The 18,802-nt window shown below is 35.2% G+C and overlaps 1 protein-coding gene across 2 annotated transcripts in view; it reads left to right on the top strand.

Moving 5' to 3' along the window:
- Window positions 1-18,802, top strand: part of Pms2 (mismatch repair endonuclease PMS2) — a 272,119-nt gene that overhangs the window by 127,290 nt on the left and 126,027 nt on the right. For both annotated transcript variants that reach the window (XM_090407693.1, XM_090407694.1), the window contains exon 11: window positions 10,321-10,400. In XM_090407693.1, the coding sequence (XP_090263819.1) occupies window positions 10,321-10,400 (80 nt within the window). The remainder of the gene's footprint in view (window positions 1-10,320; window positions 10,401-18,802) is intronic.

The raw sequence follows: 18,802 nt of genomic DNA, 5'->3' as shown, positions 1-18,802 counted from the left end.
ATTTATAATGCAAATTTGTATACATTGCTTGCAAAACATAAACATTTCACATACACACTGTTAAGGCAATACTCAAATCTACACTAATATTAATGATTTGTAAATAAAGACATTATTTTTATGGCGGTCTGGCATTATTATGATCTAAAATTGCTTTCATGATTTCAATTTAGAACTTTTCCTGGTTTCTTCCAAGTCTTGCATTAATTACATGTTAAATGTCTCACTTGGATTTAAAAAATCTATCAGAATAATGCCTTGACTATCCCAGAAGGTATTTTCTGGAGTTTTATAACTGAATTGAAAAATCTTTTTTTTTTTATGTTAGAGGATGATTTATATTTCCATTCCTGGTACTTCAGATTGATGCTGGTAGGTATAAATGGGTGAAAATTCTATTTGCAAATGACTTTTACTTTTTACTGAGATTGCATTTTAATTTATATTGATAGGATTTACTTTTTTAGCAACTTCCATTGGCCAAGTGGTGACATTTATCAGAAGTCTGCAATTTTGATCTTTGTTGTTCTCATCATAGTTGGATTGACAGTAGATGAGTCTTTTTTTTTAGCCTTAAATTCTATGTAGGAGAGTTGCTTTTGGAAGTTTTTCATACTAACATTAGCCATCTATGCTAGCACGTTGACTAAGCTAAACTTAGTCAACGTGCTAGCATAGATAGCTAGGTTTAGCTTACTGTTGTTAGCTACATTGATAGAAAATCTGTAAATCCCTCAGTCAGTCTATATCAAGAAATCATTGGTAGGTATATTTCTGGGAGTAATGGTGAAATTCTGGCTGCAGCTCAGATTGTTAATGGCATCTGTTCCAATAGTAGTGGACACTCAGTACATTGCTTTTGGGAAGCTGTTAAGCATCAGAGTGTTTTTTTACCAGTTTGGCAAACTTTTGAATATGGTGACTTTTTTTTGGAATATCTTGTCTACTGACATGGGATGTCTAAGAGGATCATTCACAAGCTATAAACTGCACTCACTGTTGAACCTTGGATAATCCTCTTAGACCTCTCCAGTGCATCAGCACAAAGAATTGTCTGCTGATGCTTGGTCAACACTTGTGCCAATGTTTGAAATGAATTGCTTAAACTCTCCCCTCCCCTAGAACTACCATCTGTCTATGCTATGTTTTCGTCATGTGTTTGCTATTTGGCTACAAGGCTTGGACATTCTAAACACCTTTCTTCAAATGTATCATTTCAGCAGTTAATATTCAAAGATCCAGTGTGCTGTAGAAACAGAAAGCAAGAACAGACTGTTCTTGATTTCTGTTTTCTACCTAAATACCTTTGTTACACAATGAACAGATGGATATTTGTCTTGCATAGACCCCCCCCCCCCACACACACATAAACCCATCTTTCGATCACATGGCATTAGAAAATTCCTGGTCAGCAGGGCAAAATTGATTTGCTGTGATGACAGTGCACTCACTTCTGAACTACTATACCACATTCACATTACATTTTTAGACAATGGCTGTGTTGTAATTCTATGTTGTAATTTCTAAACTAGGTAAATTAATTAAAATCAATTTTCCCTCCTTACTGGCAACTCTCTCATTTATTGAAAATTATATTCACTTTTAAAATCAGTCATAGAAAATCTTAGCCTAACAGATTCAGACATGGCCATCTTTGACATTACTTCAATGATCACCAGCGTATGCCTTTAACAGAGACCTTTGACCATATTAAGTCACATTTTCTGTCTGCCATTTATAAATTATTGAGATTCACCATTTATTCAGGTTATTTTATGTGGAAAGGAAATATATACAAACAACTTGATGGGACTGCTATGGATTTCCAATAGATACTGAGCTCTTCACTATTTATTTTACTGTTCATGTTTCTCTATGAAGATTGCTAAATTGCTGGTTCATCCATGTTTGTTTGCTATTCAGGTGGATACCTACTGACAAGGTCTTGCTATGTAATTTTATATGGCCTACCATGTTATGTTTGTAATGTTGTTACCCCTGGCATTTTCACTTTCATAATAACATCACAGGAAGGAAAAGATTACACATTAGATCAGAAGCCTTAATCAGTTCTCTTCATTTGTGGAGGCTGCTTCCAGTTTTCTGGCTTTGATCCTTAGGCAACTCAAATAAAATTTTGGTTTGGTTTCCTCAGTCACCCAGTCAAAATTGAATTAAAATTTACAGCCTGAGACAGATAAATTGAGAATATCTATAGAAAGGATGTCTCTGAATGCAGTATGTCTGAATGTCTTAAAGAGATATTCTCAATTTATCTGTCTCAGGCTGTAAATTTTAATTCAATTTTGACTGGGTGCCTAAGGAAACCCAATCAAAATTTTATTTGAGTATATGAAGTAAAAGAGAGAGAGAGAGAGACTGAATTACAAGTACTTTATGCAGTAAATATTTTTTTAAATCAATAGCAAGGTTTGTTGTTATAAACATAAAAACTTCAAGATTATAACTAATAAGTGTTACTGTTGTGTATCTGGCACTTCGGTAGGGTTAATGTGAAATGGAAAGAAATAGCTGTAGAATTATACAATAAAAATGTTAACAATGTAAACTGTAGAAATGTCAAGTCTATTGTTGCAAACACTATATTTGTCATTATGTTCTATGTATTGTTTTCTAGTATTAGAAAAGGTCTGAAGCATTATGTGATCTTATAAGAAACTGCATATTCTGCAATCATTTCCTCATTCATTTTAAATGTAAACAAATTGCTGGCCTGGTTGATGTGTTGGTTAGTGTACCAGCTCTCCAGTCAACAGGTCACGGGTTCAAATCCCATTGTGGGCATGGATGTTGTGATTGTCTTTAGGTGGGAGATGAATTTCATTGCCCGGTGTGAGACCATTGCCCTGCTTATTAGAGACCTGACCCATCTACAGTACAAAGATGCACTGTAGGTTTATAATAACCTTTTGTGGTGGTAAATTATGTGTGGTGGCAAATATATAAATATATAAATTGTGTGGTGGTAAATATATAAACCTTTTGTGGTTACCACCACAAAAGGTTTATAGAATATAGCAAATAACTTTGCTATATTCTTTCAAATGACATTGTAAGGAATTTTCCTTTATGTACAACATATTACTGTATTCCTCCACAATGTTGTGGAGTTGTTCACTTTCCATAATCTCATAATTTCTCCTTCTCTGACTGTTGTAAGACTTTCCACAGGAACAGTAAATTTTATAGACCCCCCAGATATTTATGAAAAGAGTTGTTGTCTTTTGGGGAATTCAAGAGCTGTGTAGTGTTTGGGATAGGCTGATCAGTCACCCTAATATTAAATCTTTAAGTTATGCTAATCATAATTTAAATCAAGGATAAATCGATTATATAAGCTATCCAACACTTCTCTTTTATTATCATCTCTTAAAGTGCAAAATGTTTTTGAGTATTAATGATGCCAAATTTTTGTCTAAGGCAGTGTAGAGATTTAATATAATGGCTGTGTAGTTGGATTTACAATAGTCTTCTTTTTTTGGTCTACCAGCTAGTCTTTTCGTATTTGGTTTCCAGTCTTTGGCTAGTTTAACAATTATTTTTGGGTCCACTGATTAACATTTTGATTCCATTCCAATCCTCTCTTTTTTTTATCTATGCATTTATGAGTTGTAATCGGCATTCTTATTCAATCTTTTGGATTTTTACTGTATCAAATTTTTTGTTTATTATTTTTCTTTATGTTTTAATTTTTTATGTTGTATATATCTATTGGATTTTTGATGTTTCTATTTTTGTTTCACATGCATATGGCAGTTACGCATATGCATCAGTAGTCAAGACTACTGATTTATATATTCTTACTTTTTGTTTATTTTGTTAGATCTTTTTTCCATATAGTTGAATTTAGACATACTGATATTTTATTAGCTTTCAGAGATTGTTTCTTCTACTTTGTGTATTGGCTTTAAATTTTTCAGGAAATGATAACGTATACTAAAATATATTAAAAAACTTTAATCAATACCTTACTATATTTTGGAATGTTACATTGCCATCTTCTGGGATCATAAAACTATGATATGTTCATGCTGGCACTAACAGGGAGCAAATGAGGCTGAAGAAGGCAACTGAAGTTGGTCCTAGAGTCCTAAAGGTGCCCCTGGGCTAAATTGGGTTGTCTTGGTGTTGGGCTGATGTTCTTAGGATGCATGCTTCCCAAATTTGGGCATTCTCATGCATCCAAATTTGTTGAGGTTTGGGAAGTTTTTTAGAGCTGAGGCTGATTCTAGAAAAAATCTTTCAGATTTATATTTGCTGCAGTGTAGTAAAGTGGCTTTCTTCCAGTGTATTCTGTGGTGGGTATCTAGTGCATGATCAGCAAGTCCTGAGTTGCTGTATTGGTGAAACCAAATGTAGTCTTTCTGTTCAGATATCCTGATATTAGCTTTCCTGCCTGTTTGGCCATAGTTGGATAGTTTACAACTGCAAGGGACCTGATATACTCCAGGTAGGTCTAGGGGAAGTGGCTGGTCTTTGATGGAGTAGATAAGGGATACCAATTTCTTATATGGTTTGTAACAGGTAGTCAGGTCATATAAGAAATTGGCATCCCTTATCTGCTCCACCAAAGACTAGACATACTCTGGATATAAGGAATGGTGATAGATTTAGTGTAAGCTTTGTTATGAAGTGGGGGGTAACTTGTTTCTTCTGGATACTTTCTGAAGAAATGATGACAGGTAGAACGTGGTATCCACAGCCTTCCCAACCATATTGCCAACAGTATCAGACTGGATGTAGCTGGTGTTCTTACCAAAGCTAAACCACCAAAAACCAACCTACCTAAAGAATAATTAAAAGCTCTACAAGAAATGAAAAATAATAGCAAAATAATAATCACCAAAGCAGATAAGGGAAATGCTACTGTGGTTCTCAACCAACCAAACTGACTACACAGGTAAGCTTACCTCTTTACTATTAGATTGGTCTACCTACCTCCCTTGTATACGATCCCACCAACTCCCAAATCAGAACACTCCAAAGGCTCCTTAACAGGGTTACTTCTTGGCCTGTGAAAGTGACTAGCAGACTAAATCCTTTCAACTCTAGACCCCCCCCCCTCTCCAAATATATGGACTACCAAAAATCCATGAGCAGAATGTGCTATTACGTCCCATTGTGGATGGCATTGATTCCCCCACATACAAATTACCCAAATATTTAGCCAAAGTGCTCACACATTATACTGCAACACACCTTCACACATAAAAAAACTCAGCCCACCTTAAAGCTAGTATAGAAAACCTCTCACTCCAACACACTGACATAATGGTCAGTTTTGATGTCTCCTCCTTATTTACAAATGTTTCACTCAAAGATATCTTAGATCTAATCCAAGCCAAATTTCCTCCCGATATCTGAGCTCTATTTTAGTTTGCCATGAACTCAGGCTATTTTGTTTGGCAAGGAAAATTCTACAAACAGATAGAGGGGACAGCCATGGGTTCTCGGGTTCTCTACTCTCTCCACCCTTGGCCAACTTCTTTATAGAGACCTTTGAAGAAAAAGCCTTAAACTCAGTCCCACAAAAACCCACTGTTTGGCTATGCTATATGGATGATGTGTTCGCTATTTGGCCACATGGCTTGGATACACTCCACAACTTCTTAACACACTTAAACAATGAATACTCCAGAATCCAGTTCACCTTGATAAAGGAAAACAACAATAGTCTCCCTTTCCTAGCCACTCTTGATTACATGCCAGCCTGATGGATCCCTGGCTTTCTCTGTTTACAGAAAACCAATCCATACAGGTAGATACATTTACCAGCAATTACACCTTCACAACAATATGGGATTATAAAAACCCTATATAACAGGGCAAAATTAATCTGTTCAGATAACAGTGCACTAACTAATTAATTTAACCATATCCTTGACATCTTCTTAGCCCATGGCTACAACTGCCAAAAAATCCAGAAAATATTAAAACCAGTCCCCCCCCCCCCCCATTTCATAACAGAGATTACACTAAATCTATCACCATTCCTTATATCCAGAGTATGTCTAGTCTTTGGTGGAGCAGATAAGGGATGCCAATTTCTTATATGACCTGACTACCCGTTACAAACCATATAAGAAATTGGCATCCCTTATCTACTCCATCAAAGACCAGCCACTTCCCCTAGACCTACCTGGAGTATATCAGGTCCCTTGCAGTTGTAAACTGTCCTACTACGGCCAAACAGGCAGGAAAACTAATATCAGGATATCCGAACACAAAGACTACATCCGGTTTCACCAATACAACCACTCAGGACTTGCTGACCATGCACTAGATACCTACCACAGAATATGCTGGAAGAAAGCCACTTTACTACATCGCAGCAAATATATCATATGGACTTTTATTTATCATAAAAGTCCATATGATAAATTTTTCCTGAAATCAGCCCCAGCTCTAAAAAACTTCCAAACCTCAAATTTGGGAAGCTTGCATCCTAAGAACATCAGCCCAGCAGCAAGACAACCCAATTTAGCCCACTAGGGGGCACCTTTAGGACTCTAGGACCAACTTCAGTTGCCTTCTTCAGCCTCATTTGCTTGTTGTTAGTGCCTGCATGCACATATCATAGTTTTGTGATCCCAGAAGATGGCAATATAATATTGTCGAAATATAAGAAGGTTATTGATTATTATTATTATTCGTGACCTCCAAGGAGTCTGAAGACTCATCACGGGAGGATACCTACTGTACAACTCTCCATCTCCACTACTACACAGAACCTCTACTATCAATCACCTACATCAACGCCATCTACTGCCCACAACCACCACCACTGCTGGTATTTTTTGTCTGTAAATTGCGTGTGTTCTGAAGGGCTGATTTTTCTGTATGCGGAATGAAAAATCCGAGTTTCTGGGAGAAAAACCCTGCTGCCTCTGTATGAGATCGGCTAACTTACCTTCAATTGAAAAAGTCCATATAAAGATTCCTCCCATCATGACAAGACGGGATTAAAGTTTTTTAACTAATATTTTAGTGTATGTTGTAATTTCCTGAAAAATTTAAAAAGCCATGTATAACCAACATATAAGTTTATCTACAAGAATTACTTTGTGTGTTATATTTTACTGTTCCATTTATTCCTAGATATATATTTTTCATTACTTGTTCCAGTATTTCCCCCCCCCCCCCCCATTTGGTTCTTATTTACATGTGGTTGGTTCTTTTGTGATTACCATTGTTTCTGATTTCTCTGTTGATATTTGCATGTTAAAACTCTACATATCTGTTAGAGTTTGAATAATTAATTTTGGAGCTCATCTTAATTTTCTGCAAGTAATGTTATATCATGTGCATATCCAATCAAATTTTCTTTTTAAATTTTTATTCCATTTAGTTTTTCTGATGATGTTTGTTAAATGCTGTTATTATTTTGTCCATGATTATATTAAATAAACATGGACTTTAAAAGAATGGTTTTCAGTACTCTTTGCAATACTCTTCTGTCATAATCCAAATAACTGTACCACTTCTAGTTTTTTGTTCATCAAAATGTCTAAAAATGACAGTTTATTATTTCTTTTCAGTTCTGTTAGAAATTATTTTTAATGACATGACATGAGTGAAGGTAATGAAGAAAATTATTTCAGTGAGATTTACCATATTTCTAGACAATGTATATGTCATCTATATCTCTACCAAGCACAATGTTTTAAGTTATTTTTGAGATGCAATATTTTCTTCAAATCTTCCCACATACAGTCTGGCTAGGAAAAAGGAGCTAGTCATAGCTAAGTCATATTGATGTTATGCAGACTCATTGAAAGAGGTGGGCTCTTCTGTGTCACTTTCTGCTTGCTTACCTCTCACATTTCCCTACATTTATTGGCAACACACACATACACACACACACACACACCATGAGAAGAACTGGATCTCATGTGCTTCCTAATGATGCTTACTCATCTTTCAGGAATGATCTGAAGTTCTCCCTCTGCTTGACATGAACTGAAAAATCTCACTTGTATCTATACTATAAGATCCCTGACCAACTTATATCTCCTTATAATTTAAAAAAAAATTTTTCTGAATCTTATGTTCATGTTTATGGGTTGGTTTTCACAGGAATATCTTGTAAAATGATGAAACCTAATGAATGAAATACCTCATGGATGATTGTATAAAATGAGTGAAAGGACTGATAATTAGAAATGATGCTGGATAACTGATATTTCTTTCATAACCTTGTTGAAGCATAAGCAAATGAAGGTAAATAAAAAAGAAAAGAAACTTTATAGTGTGAGACTGTTTAAAACCATAGAGTTGCCCTCAGAATAAAGAAAAGTGTGAGGAATGGAAAAATATAGTTGTAGTACTCATGTAGATGGCATTGAAGATTGGCACTTGCTATGATTGGTTACAAGTTTTGGGAATGCAATGCTCCTTATGTAGAAGAGTATGACTTGTTATGAGTTTTGGGTTAATTTTAATGATTCAGTTATGAGATTAATTAGAGACAAGGGACACTTATGTCAGTACTGTTAGTTTTGATTGCTAGAGTTTTAGATATGTGTATTTTTTTTTCTTTCATTATCTTGGAAATCAAGTAGAGCAACGTTTTTTGGTATGTGGCATGTAGCATTGTTCTTTTGAGTGTTTTTTTCTTTAGAGTTCTGTTGAGGTTATCTCAAATGGTAACATACAATCTCAGAAATGTTCACACAGTCAAGACTACAAAATCTGATTACAGAGAGAGATAATCTCAATTAGGTAGAACAGAAAACAGTATGCAAATTCATCATCATTGCCACATCAATTCCATGATATGTACCCTCGAGATGTTCAAGCTACTATGACAGCACTACATGATTAAGTTTACATTATTATTAACCTATCACAATTTTTCTCCAAATTAAGCACTCCAGTATTGTCATATCTAACATTTTGTTTTTTTAATGCATTACTAAACAAATCAATCTTAGATCTTGGTTTTTCTTTGGGTGTCTTTCCTGCCATCTTGGCATCAAACACCTGTTTTGCTAACCTTTCCTCCCCCATTCTGTTTAAGTGGCCCCTTAGGTTAGTTCTGCTTACACATTTTTGCATGCTCACAGTGTTAAGTTCTTTCTAATATCTTCATTTTTAATATGATTCTACTATTGCTGTCATCTGTTCACCCCCTAAGGTTTCTCAGAACTCTCATGTCTGTGGCCTCTAGTCTAAAAATTAGCCAAAACACAAAATGGGCAGTATACACTGTACATTTTATGTTTTGACTAATTTTTATCTTATTCCATATAAATTTATTCAACTGGCTTCCCACCATGGCAAATTTCTTATTCTGTTGTCTATTTCCAAATTTAATTTACCATCTGAATTAAGAAATATGACTAAATATCTGAAATAGTTTACTTATTCTGTGGGTTCTCTATTGAGAATGCAGCTGAAGTTTTCTATGTTCCTACCTATTTTCATAGTTTTCGTCTTTTTATTGCTGATTTTCATTCTAAATTTGTTACAACTGTTATTCAATTTAGTTAGAGAATCCTGGAGACTTCAATGCCTCAGTAAATGTCAAAACAAATCTGGGTAATCACCCTTCTCTTAATTCATAGTGATATATATGTCTAAAAGGAAGTCTACTGTGCATTATGTTATACTGTAGCAACTGATGTGAAGACAACCTCTATATACAAGTAGTCTAGTTATGAAGGAACTTCACATGCATACCTTTTATTATTTTTATGCCTAGGTAAAGCATTAAAACAATATATTACTAAAATAAAGAGCCAAAAGGTTTCACTTCTTTAGTGAATTTAAGGGAATTTAATATCCCCTTAATTTAGATAAAACAATATATGTTCTTGTCTGGTATAATTGAAATGTGTTTATATTTGTTGACTTAGGTTTCAAAATAAAACTTTTATTTTAAGAACTGATAAAAACTTAATACATCTCTCTCTCTCTCTCTCTCTAATGCATGATATATGTAATTGTGCTACTGCTATTTTATAACAACAAAATAGTAATAGTTTTGGAGAAATACCGAATGTTAATTTAACAAAACTAATAAACGTAATTCAGTATGCAATAATTTCAGTGCACAATAAACATTTTTAAAAGTAAGGATTTTGTTTTATATATATATATAAAATATATATATATAATAATAATAATATGTAGTAAAAACAAGCATACAGCAGGATTTTTACCACTGTAAGGGCAATTTTTCAGAAGTAAGCCATATAATATATTCTCTAAGACATTAAGAATATTTATATTCTTCCTGTAATTATCAAACGTGTAATTTCTGACCATGCTTAGAAACACTGTTTTATGTTCTTTCAGATGCAGTTGATGTAAATGTTACTCCAGATAAGCGTCAAATCTTTCTTCAAAATGAGAAACAAATATTGGCCACAATAAAGGCAAGGAACTTCAGTAGTGAAAATTATGGAGTTAAAAATTGATATAATTTTTAAAGTTAAATTGAAGAGTTAAATTGCCACTTGAATTTGAATGTAAAACAAAGAGAACTTGGATTTATAATTTTTAATTTTGAAATTTAGAATTATCTTAAATTAAAAATGAGAAATTCAGTAACTTATAAAAATTGTAATAATGAACTTGTGGATGATATGAAAGTAAGGATCTCTGAACATTCATGTTGGAGGTTTAATGAATGGAATATTATCAGCACTGAGAAAGGATTAAAACAATTTTAATACTTCCAATATTTCTTCTGTCATAGAGACATCTTCAGGGATTACAAAAAAACTTTTTGTAACAACACACACACACAAATATAATACAATAGTGAGTGAAACTAAAGTCCTATCTATGTGGTGTGCCCTCTATGGGCATTTGCAGGTGGCCTAGGATGTAAAGAGGGATCTCTGATAATTAATGTTTCCCAAATTTTGGGAAGTTTAATGCAACCTTATTTGTTTAAAAATCAGTTGATTCCTGAGTGCAGATGCAGATTTTTAAGTAGTAGTTTTTTTTTTTTTTTTTTTTAAATCATTCTCCTGGCCTTCTGATATTACAAAAAACTCAAACCATTCGGTTCTCATCTCACCCCCCCCCCCCCCCCCCCCCCCCGTATATACAGTTTACCTAAAATCCACAAACCTAATTCTCCCCTAAAACCTATGGTAGATGCCACCAATGCTCCTTGCTACAAATTGTCAAAGCAGCTAGCTAACTCTTTGACCCCCCCCCCCCCCCACTGGTTTTACCACATCTCATGTAAAAAACTCTACACACTTTAAAAACTTAATTGAAAATCTTACTTTAAATAATACAGACATATTGGTCAGCTTTGACATCATCACATTGTTTACCAATATTCCCCTAATTGATACCTTAACACTCTTAATAAATGCCATGGGTTCCCCCCTCTTGCCAATTTTTACATGGAAAATTTTGAAAAATGAGCCATAGACTCTACCTCTCTAAAACCTTCTATCTAGCTAAGATGATGTGTTCTCTATTTGGCCTCATGGCCCAGACACATTAGATTCCTTCTTCAGTCACCTCAATAGTCTGCATCCAAGAATCCAGTTTACGATGGAAAAGGAAAATAACAATAGTTTACCCTTCCTAGACACCTTAGTAACACATCTTTTTAATGGTAACCTTTCTTTCTCTGTATATAGAAAACCTACTCATACAGGCAGATACATTCACAAACTCTCCCACCACCACCACCCCTCTCAGCAATATGGCATTATTAAAACTCTTACCAACAGAGCCCACAGTCTTTGTTCCAGTGAAACTGCCCTCTCAATCGAACTCAAACATATACACAACACCTTCCTTCCCAATGGCTACAGTGACTACAGAATTAAAAAAAATAATCAAGTCCTTCCCCATTCTCCGACCATCTCTTCAGAAGGACTTCAGAAATGCCATCACCATACCTTACATCCATGGTACATCAGAAAAAATAGCCAGATCATTAAAAAATGTACTACCTCTATACAGCTTTTAAGCTCCATCATAAACTTGCTACCCTTATCCATTCCACCAAAGACTAGCTCCCTCCTCTCTCAGTGCCTGGAGTATATATAGAGTACCTTATGTCTGTAAACTGGCTTACTTCAGATAGACAGGCAGATCAGCAACCATCTGGTTAGAACAACACACGTCATACATCTGCAATCACAATTATGGTCAATCTGGCCTTGCAGACCATGTTTTGGATACAACCCACATGCTCCACCATAGTAAATTAAAAAAGAAAGACCATTCTTTGAATCTGCATCTGCACTCAGGAATCAATCTAATTTAAAGAAATATGATTGCATTAAACTTCCCAAAATTTGGGAAACATTAATTACCAGAGATCCCTCTTTACATCCTAGGCCACCTGCAAATGCCCATAGAGGGTGCACCACCTAGATAGGACTTTGGTTTCACTCACTGTTGTATTGTGTTTGTGTGTGTTGTTACAAAAAGTGTTTTGTAATTCCTGAAGATGTCTCTGTGATGGAAATGAAATATTGGAGGTATTAAAATTAGTTTTAATCCTTTCTCAGTGCTGATAATATGCCATTAAACCTACAACATGAATTCTTCACAGCATTTCATCCTCAACACACGGATCTCTGCACATATAATTTCACCATTTTAAAATGTAATAAAAATATAATAAAATTATAAATTATTATCATCTTGGGAGGTTCACACTATTGCACATAATGCTCATCCAATCATGGTAAAATTAAATGGTTTATAAGTGTGATTCAATGTATCTATATTCAGAACACATTCAGGCAATGCTTTCCACTCACCAACCACTCTGCATGTAAAGAACTGGCTCCTCACTCCTCTGCCACTCCCTCTTTATACAGTTTCCAGCAGTGGCCTCTTGTTCTACTCCCCCCTCCCATTTTATGAAAATCTCATCCATCTCATTCTGATAATAACTCCTGACTAGCTTATATGTCTCAATCCTACCCCCCCCCCTTCTTCCTATTCACGAGGCTTTGCAACTTACATTCTCTCAATCTGTCTTCATACTTTGCATTCACTTGACCACCTTTGTGAATCTTTTCTGGACTCTTTCCAACATATCCTTGTCACCATGAAAACACCCAGCAACCAAATCTGTGCAAAGTAATCATATGAGGCCTAATCAAGGCCTTATACAATGCCATTGTAACCTCTCTATTTCTGCATGTCAGGGTCCTCCGCATCATTGCCATTATCTATTGTGACGTCTTCATAACTTATGCAATGTGGCCCTGAATTTCAGGTTCTTGTCCACCATCACTCCTAAATCTCTCATCTCCTCTACTTCCTTTAAAGTTTCCCCACGAAGTGAGTATTTTGCATTCCATTGTTACTTGCTAAATTCCAAACCCTTACACTTTGCAACACTGAATTTACAGTTTCATTTATCTGCCCATTCATGCAATCTGTTAGTTCTCCTATAAGGCCATAACATCCCCTTGACTGTGCATTATTCTCCCCAATTTTGCATCATCTGCAAACAGCTGGATATCACTAGCTAAACTCATTCCAATATCATTAACATACAAATTAAACAACAATGGTTCCAAAACTGACCCCTGTGGCCCACCACTAGTGACTTTCCGCTTTTGGGATACTGCACCCCCATATACAACTTTCTGATACCTATCTGACAGCCAGTCACTGATTCAACTCAGAAATCTGTTATCCAATCCCATCTGTTTTGATTTATTTAATAGTTTGTTGTGTGCCAGATCTATCAAAGGTTTTGCAAAATCCAAGTACACCAATGTATATGCATCACTCTTGTCCAAGGTATTTGCTGCCTTGTTATAGTACATAAGCTACTAAAACATGATCTCCCTTTAACAAACCCATGCTGATAACCATAGAGAATACTGCTGTCATCAACCCATTTCTGTGTCCTACTTCTTGCCAATCTCTCTCCAGTACTTTCACCACAACTCCAGATATACAGATTGGCCTATAATTTGAAGTTACAGCCTTATCACCACCTTTATGCAGTGGAACAATTTTACCTTCCTTCCAATCCCTTGGAAGGAAGATTTAATAAATCTTGCTGCTGTAAGATTTATTATAAAAGAATGCCAATTCCCTGGTACCAGGCATGTCATTCTCTTAAGATGCATGGTGATATATCATGAAATCCTATTGCCTTATTGATATGAAGGTTATTTATTTTCGCAAACACCTCCTGCTCACTTATAATTAAGTCATACTCTCCTATATCCTCTACACTTAAGTTCCTTATGATTCCACTGTTATCAGGATGAAACACTCTTATAAATTGATCACTGAATGCCTCAACAATGTCTTCTGCAGCAGCTACCATTGTACCATTAACATCATCTTACTGTGATCATTTCTTCCTTCTACTTGCCACATATCTAATAAAAAAAAAAAAAAACTCGACAGTCTTTCTTTGTCTGATTTGTCAATTTCTGTTCATACTACACTTGTTTTCCTTACTAACTGATTCACTCTCCTGACTTGTTCTTTATACTCTTCATGTAACTGATTATTGCCATTATCCACCTTGTACTGCCTCCAGAGTATCTTCTTCTACCAGATTTCATGCTTAATCTCCACATTCATCCATTTTACATCTACTTTATTCAATCTTCTGAATACATTCACACATTGATGCTGTTATGTGTATTTTTTTGTCAGTTCCCAAACAGCACATATTTCCTTACCATTCAACTCCTCATTCCATACTATAGCTCCAAGCTGTTTCCTAAGCTTGTCATAATCACCTTATAATTCCCCATATATCCTTCCCTCACGAAAGTCTCCATATGTCTAGCCACAACCTAGGTGAACACTTCAGGATCACTCTCACCAACTGGAGGAAAGTGTGAAACCCCACTCACAATTACATCCTGTGATGAAATGATCAGATCTAAAACTCTCGATCCTCACATGCCCTCCTTTATCCTGAGATACTCATCTTTCAAGAACTCAAGAAATTAATTTTCCTTATTCCCAAATGCTATCTCTTCATTCCAATCATTACTTGGAATGAAGATAATTACCCTTCCTTTGTTCACTAATTCAAGTTGTTTATACATTTCTTCATCACCACCCTCCACATTTCTAGGCCTAATAGCAGCATCCAACTAAATGTCTTCCTGTCAACCTCCACATTACACCACACTGCCTGATAACCATTGACACTATTTCCCTCTTTTATGTCTACCTTATGTGGACATAATTCCCCTGCTATCATCAGCAACACTCCCCCTCCCTTTTTGTCCTTTTTATTCTTACAAAAAATACTGTTCTTCCATTTCTGTTCCTGTTAGAATGTTTCGCTTATTAAGATGATTTTGGGGCAAATAAATTCAATTAGTGAAACCATTTCATCTCCCTGTACTTCTGGCATTTGTAAACAAACACAGTTTCATTTTTAGGTCTATTTCCAGTCCTATCCAAGCCACTTGTTGGTTTTGAATTTCCCACCACACCTGTCCAATCACCTTTATCACACTTACCACATATTTCTGCTCTGTCTCAACTTTCCCACCCATATCGCAATATACTCCATCTTCATATGCATATTCACTGCCAATTACAACATCCACTCTCCTTATGCTACATCTCTCTGTCCACCTGAGCTCCCCCCCCCATTTCCCTCGTGCATTCCCGTTCTCTCTTCATCTCTCACTCTATTACTATTTTCACTGCCAAGCACTTCTGTCTCTTCAATACCACTCTCCTGATTTTTCACTTCCTCTCTTGCATGCATCACACACTATACTTCCACACATTGTGCTTCCATCCAGCAATACTTTCTCTGGTGCACACTCACTCCAAAACCATTCAAATGCAACTCATCACACCTGTATAATTTCATTCTTCCCTCAAACACATTTCCATACATCCACAAACTGTACTAACTTCTCCTCACAGAGCTCCACTAACATACTATTCATGATTTTGGCTCTCCGTCACAACTGATCATTGTCATACTTCAGCAACCTTTTCCACAACACTGTTATCTTTCACTCTTCTCAATAACCTGATATTAACCCTCACTTGCCCACTTAAATCCTTTGTCCCCATGACCACTACTAATTCTCTTGCTATGTTCCTCCTCATGTCCAATGCCTGAATTAACCTGTTCATTCTCCCTCCTGTATAGCAGACCTTATGGATTCTCTAATTATCTAATTTTCTAACTATGGCCTCTCCATACACTGCTATCCTGGAGTTACTCATCACCTCTTTTACCCTTTTTTCTCTCATTCTATTTTGCACACTTTCATTAGTTTCCACTAAATATCTGATATCACTCTGCATATTCCTCATTTCATTTTTCATTTTCAATAACTGTTTCATCAAATCTTGCATTCTGATAATTTCACTCTCTGTCACTCCCACAGTCTCACTACCTCTTGTTCTGCCACACCTTATTTCCATTTCCTCATTCATACTTTCTTTTGCTATCTTATCAGTAACTTTTGCTTCCACATTCTTGCATTTTTTCACTCCCTCAGTTTTGCTAGCTTTCGTTTCATTTCCATTTCTTTCATTCACACCATCTTTTATCTTTTCAGTCTGTCTTGCATTCACTGCTAATGGTCTAATAATATATTGCACTTCCTACAAATCCATACTTTCTCTCGTCTCCCATTCATTCTCTCTCTCTCCACAAGCACATCTCTTCTTACACTCTGCAATGCATACATATTACACTCACGAATGAATCATTTTTTAAAAGTATTTTGTTAATGCCACTTGATTTTCACAGTGCTTACCTAGTATGGCCATTGTATTATATTTAAAGAAGGCAATTTCAACTAATAAATCACACCAAAAATCACACGCACACATTCATTTTAGTACAACACTAAAATTCATGAAATATTGCTAGTTATCACTCAAAATAGCGTTTATCTTTCCAGAGCTCTTTCCAACACTACACAACTTATGTCCCTCTAGTGGCTGTTCCCTAATTATAAACATAATTATAAAAATTATAAATAAAATGTAATTTGAAAGAGTTTGAAATTTTAGTTTTCAGTCATTGATATTTTTTCTTTAAAAATATATTTATTTTTTCCAGAAATTAATAATATGACAGAATTTTTGATTTTGTGGTCAGAATTGGGCAGCCTTGTTTTGTATGTGCATATAATAGAGACAATCATGCAGAGGCATAAAAAGTTGGTACAGTCAATTCTCATTATAGCAATCAGTGCTATAACAAACTAACTCACTATTTCAAACTACAGAAAAGGCTTCACCGAAGATTAGGTAAATGCTTTGCTAAAAGAAATTAACTGTAGCAAACTATGCATTATAAAAACTGTTCTTGTGGTTCCTATAAGTTTACTATAGTGAGAGTTGACTGTACTTACAAAAAAAATGCTGCTCTCTAAATTCACAATTCGACAGCGAATGATGACAGTGAATCAGAGAGAGTCAAGAACTTGAGCAATTTGAAATTTACATTAAAAAAATTTAGACAAGAAGCTCAAAACTAAAGATATTAACAATTAAAATTCATAAATATGTAATTATAGTGTTATTTAACTCACAAGTGATCTTTAACCATGTGGTTTCCCCATGTTTATGAGAATTGTTGTCTGTTAATTTATATGGTTTGCATTGCATGGCTTCAGATTTTGTAGTTCAAGGGTTGCAATACAAAACTGGACAGTACTGTTATTTTCTCTTTCTTATTACTAGTTGGTGATATGATTAACTATCTAGCTTTGAAATTTGTGGATGAGTTTGATGGGGCAAATCTGAATGTCATGCTTGGAAATCTTAGAATTTCTACTCACTAACATAAATTAATATAAAGTATAAATGTGTGAAATTGGTGTGTGTATGTGTGTATTTGTTTGTGTGTATTTATTATAAAATGAAGGATGTTTTCTCTTTCACAACAGGGAAAGTCATGAAGAAATTATTCCCTGTGAAATGGAGAGAATATACAGGTTTCTTTAGGTGTGTTGTCTAAGTGGCATATAGTGGAGTCACCAGATATCGTGGATTTCTCAGATCCTCCAGACAACACCTTCTGGGGTGAATAAAGATACATGGTCCAAAAGCGCTACATTGGATTATTGATGAATAGCAGGCGAAGTATCTCCTGCTGTCCTCTGGCTGGGTCTAATCTCTTCTTCTGCTTATTTTGAGTAATCCTTTCTTTTATCTGAATTGTTTAATCTTTCTTGACCAACCCTTGTTTCTTCTGATCTTAATGCTATTAGAGTATTTTAGAACCTGGGAGAGAGGGGATTTTACTCTTTCCACTTAATTTCTGGATAAGATAAGTATGACTCTTTAGCCATGGTCAGCAACATACCTAAGAGATGGTTACTAACTCTAAAATGAAACTTAGGTCCACGAGATTAGGGTTTCATAACAGGCTATCTTCTTGTTTGGGTAAAAAATAATATTGCTCTAAATCTGAGGGAAAAAATAGGAAATACTGGTAGATATGCAAGAAAGTGACCATCCTTTCTGGGACGTGATATGTATGAGATGTAAATACTAAATGTGATTAGGTGATTCAGGAAATAGAAAAACAAAAAAACATATTTTATGATCCTAATGGAAACGAAGAAGAAAGATAAAGTTTATGAAATGTTGAGTAATCTACATATACAGAGTGGAGGGGATCAAAACAGAAGGGCTAAAGCCAAAATATCTATTCTCATCAAAAACTGATGAAAGAACTAAGTAAAAACTTTCAGATTGTCTTTACTAATATCAGAGCTCCTAATTCCACTAACAATGATGATGTGCACAATCATATACAGAGCTCAGTGACAATCATCGCTATGTCACTGATATAAACTTCCATATCTCAACAAAG

The sequence above is a fragment of the Typopeltis vanoorti genome, chromosome 17 (assembly GCF_054136105.1).
Source record: "Typopeltis vanoorti isolate ZY-2024b chromosome 17, IOZ_Tvanoo_1.0, whole genome shotgun sequence".
In the NCBI taxonomy this organism is placed as follows: Eukaryota; Metazoa; Arthropoda; class Arachnida; order Uropygi; family Thelyphonidae; genus Typopeltis; species Typopeltis vanoorti.
Note: the sequence above shows the minus strand (reverse complement) of the source record. Positions and strands in the feature narration are given on the sequence as shown.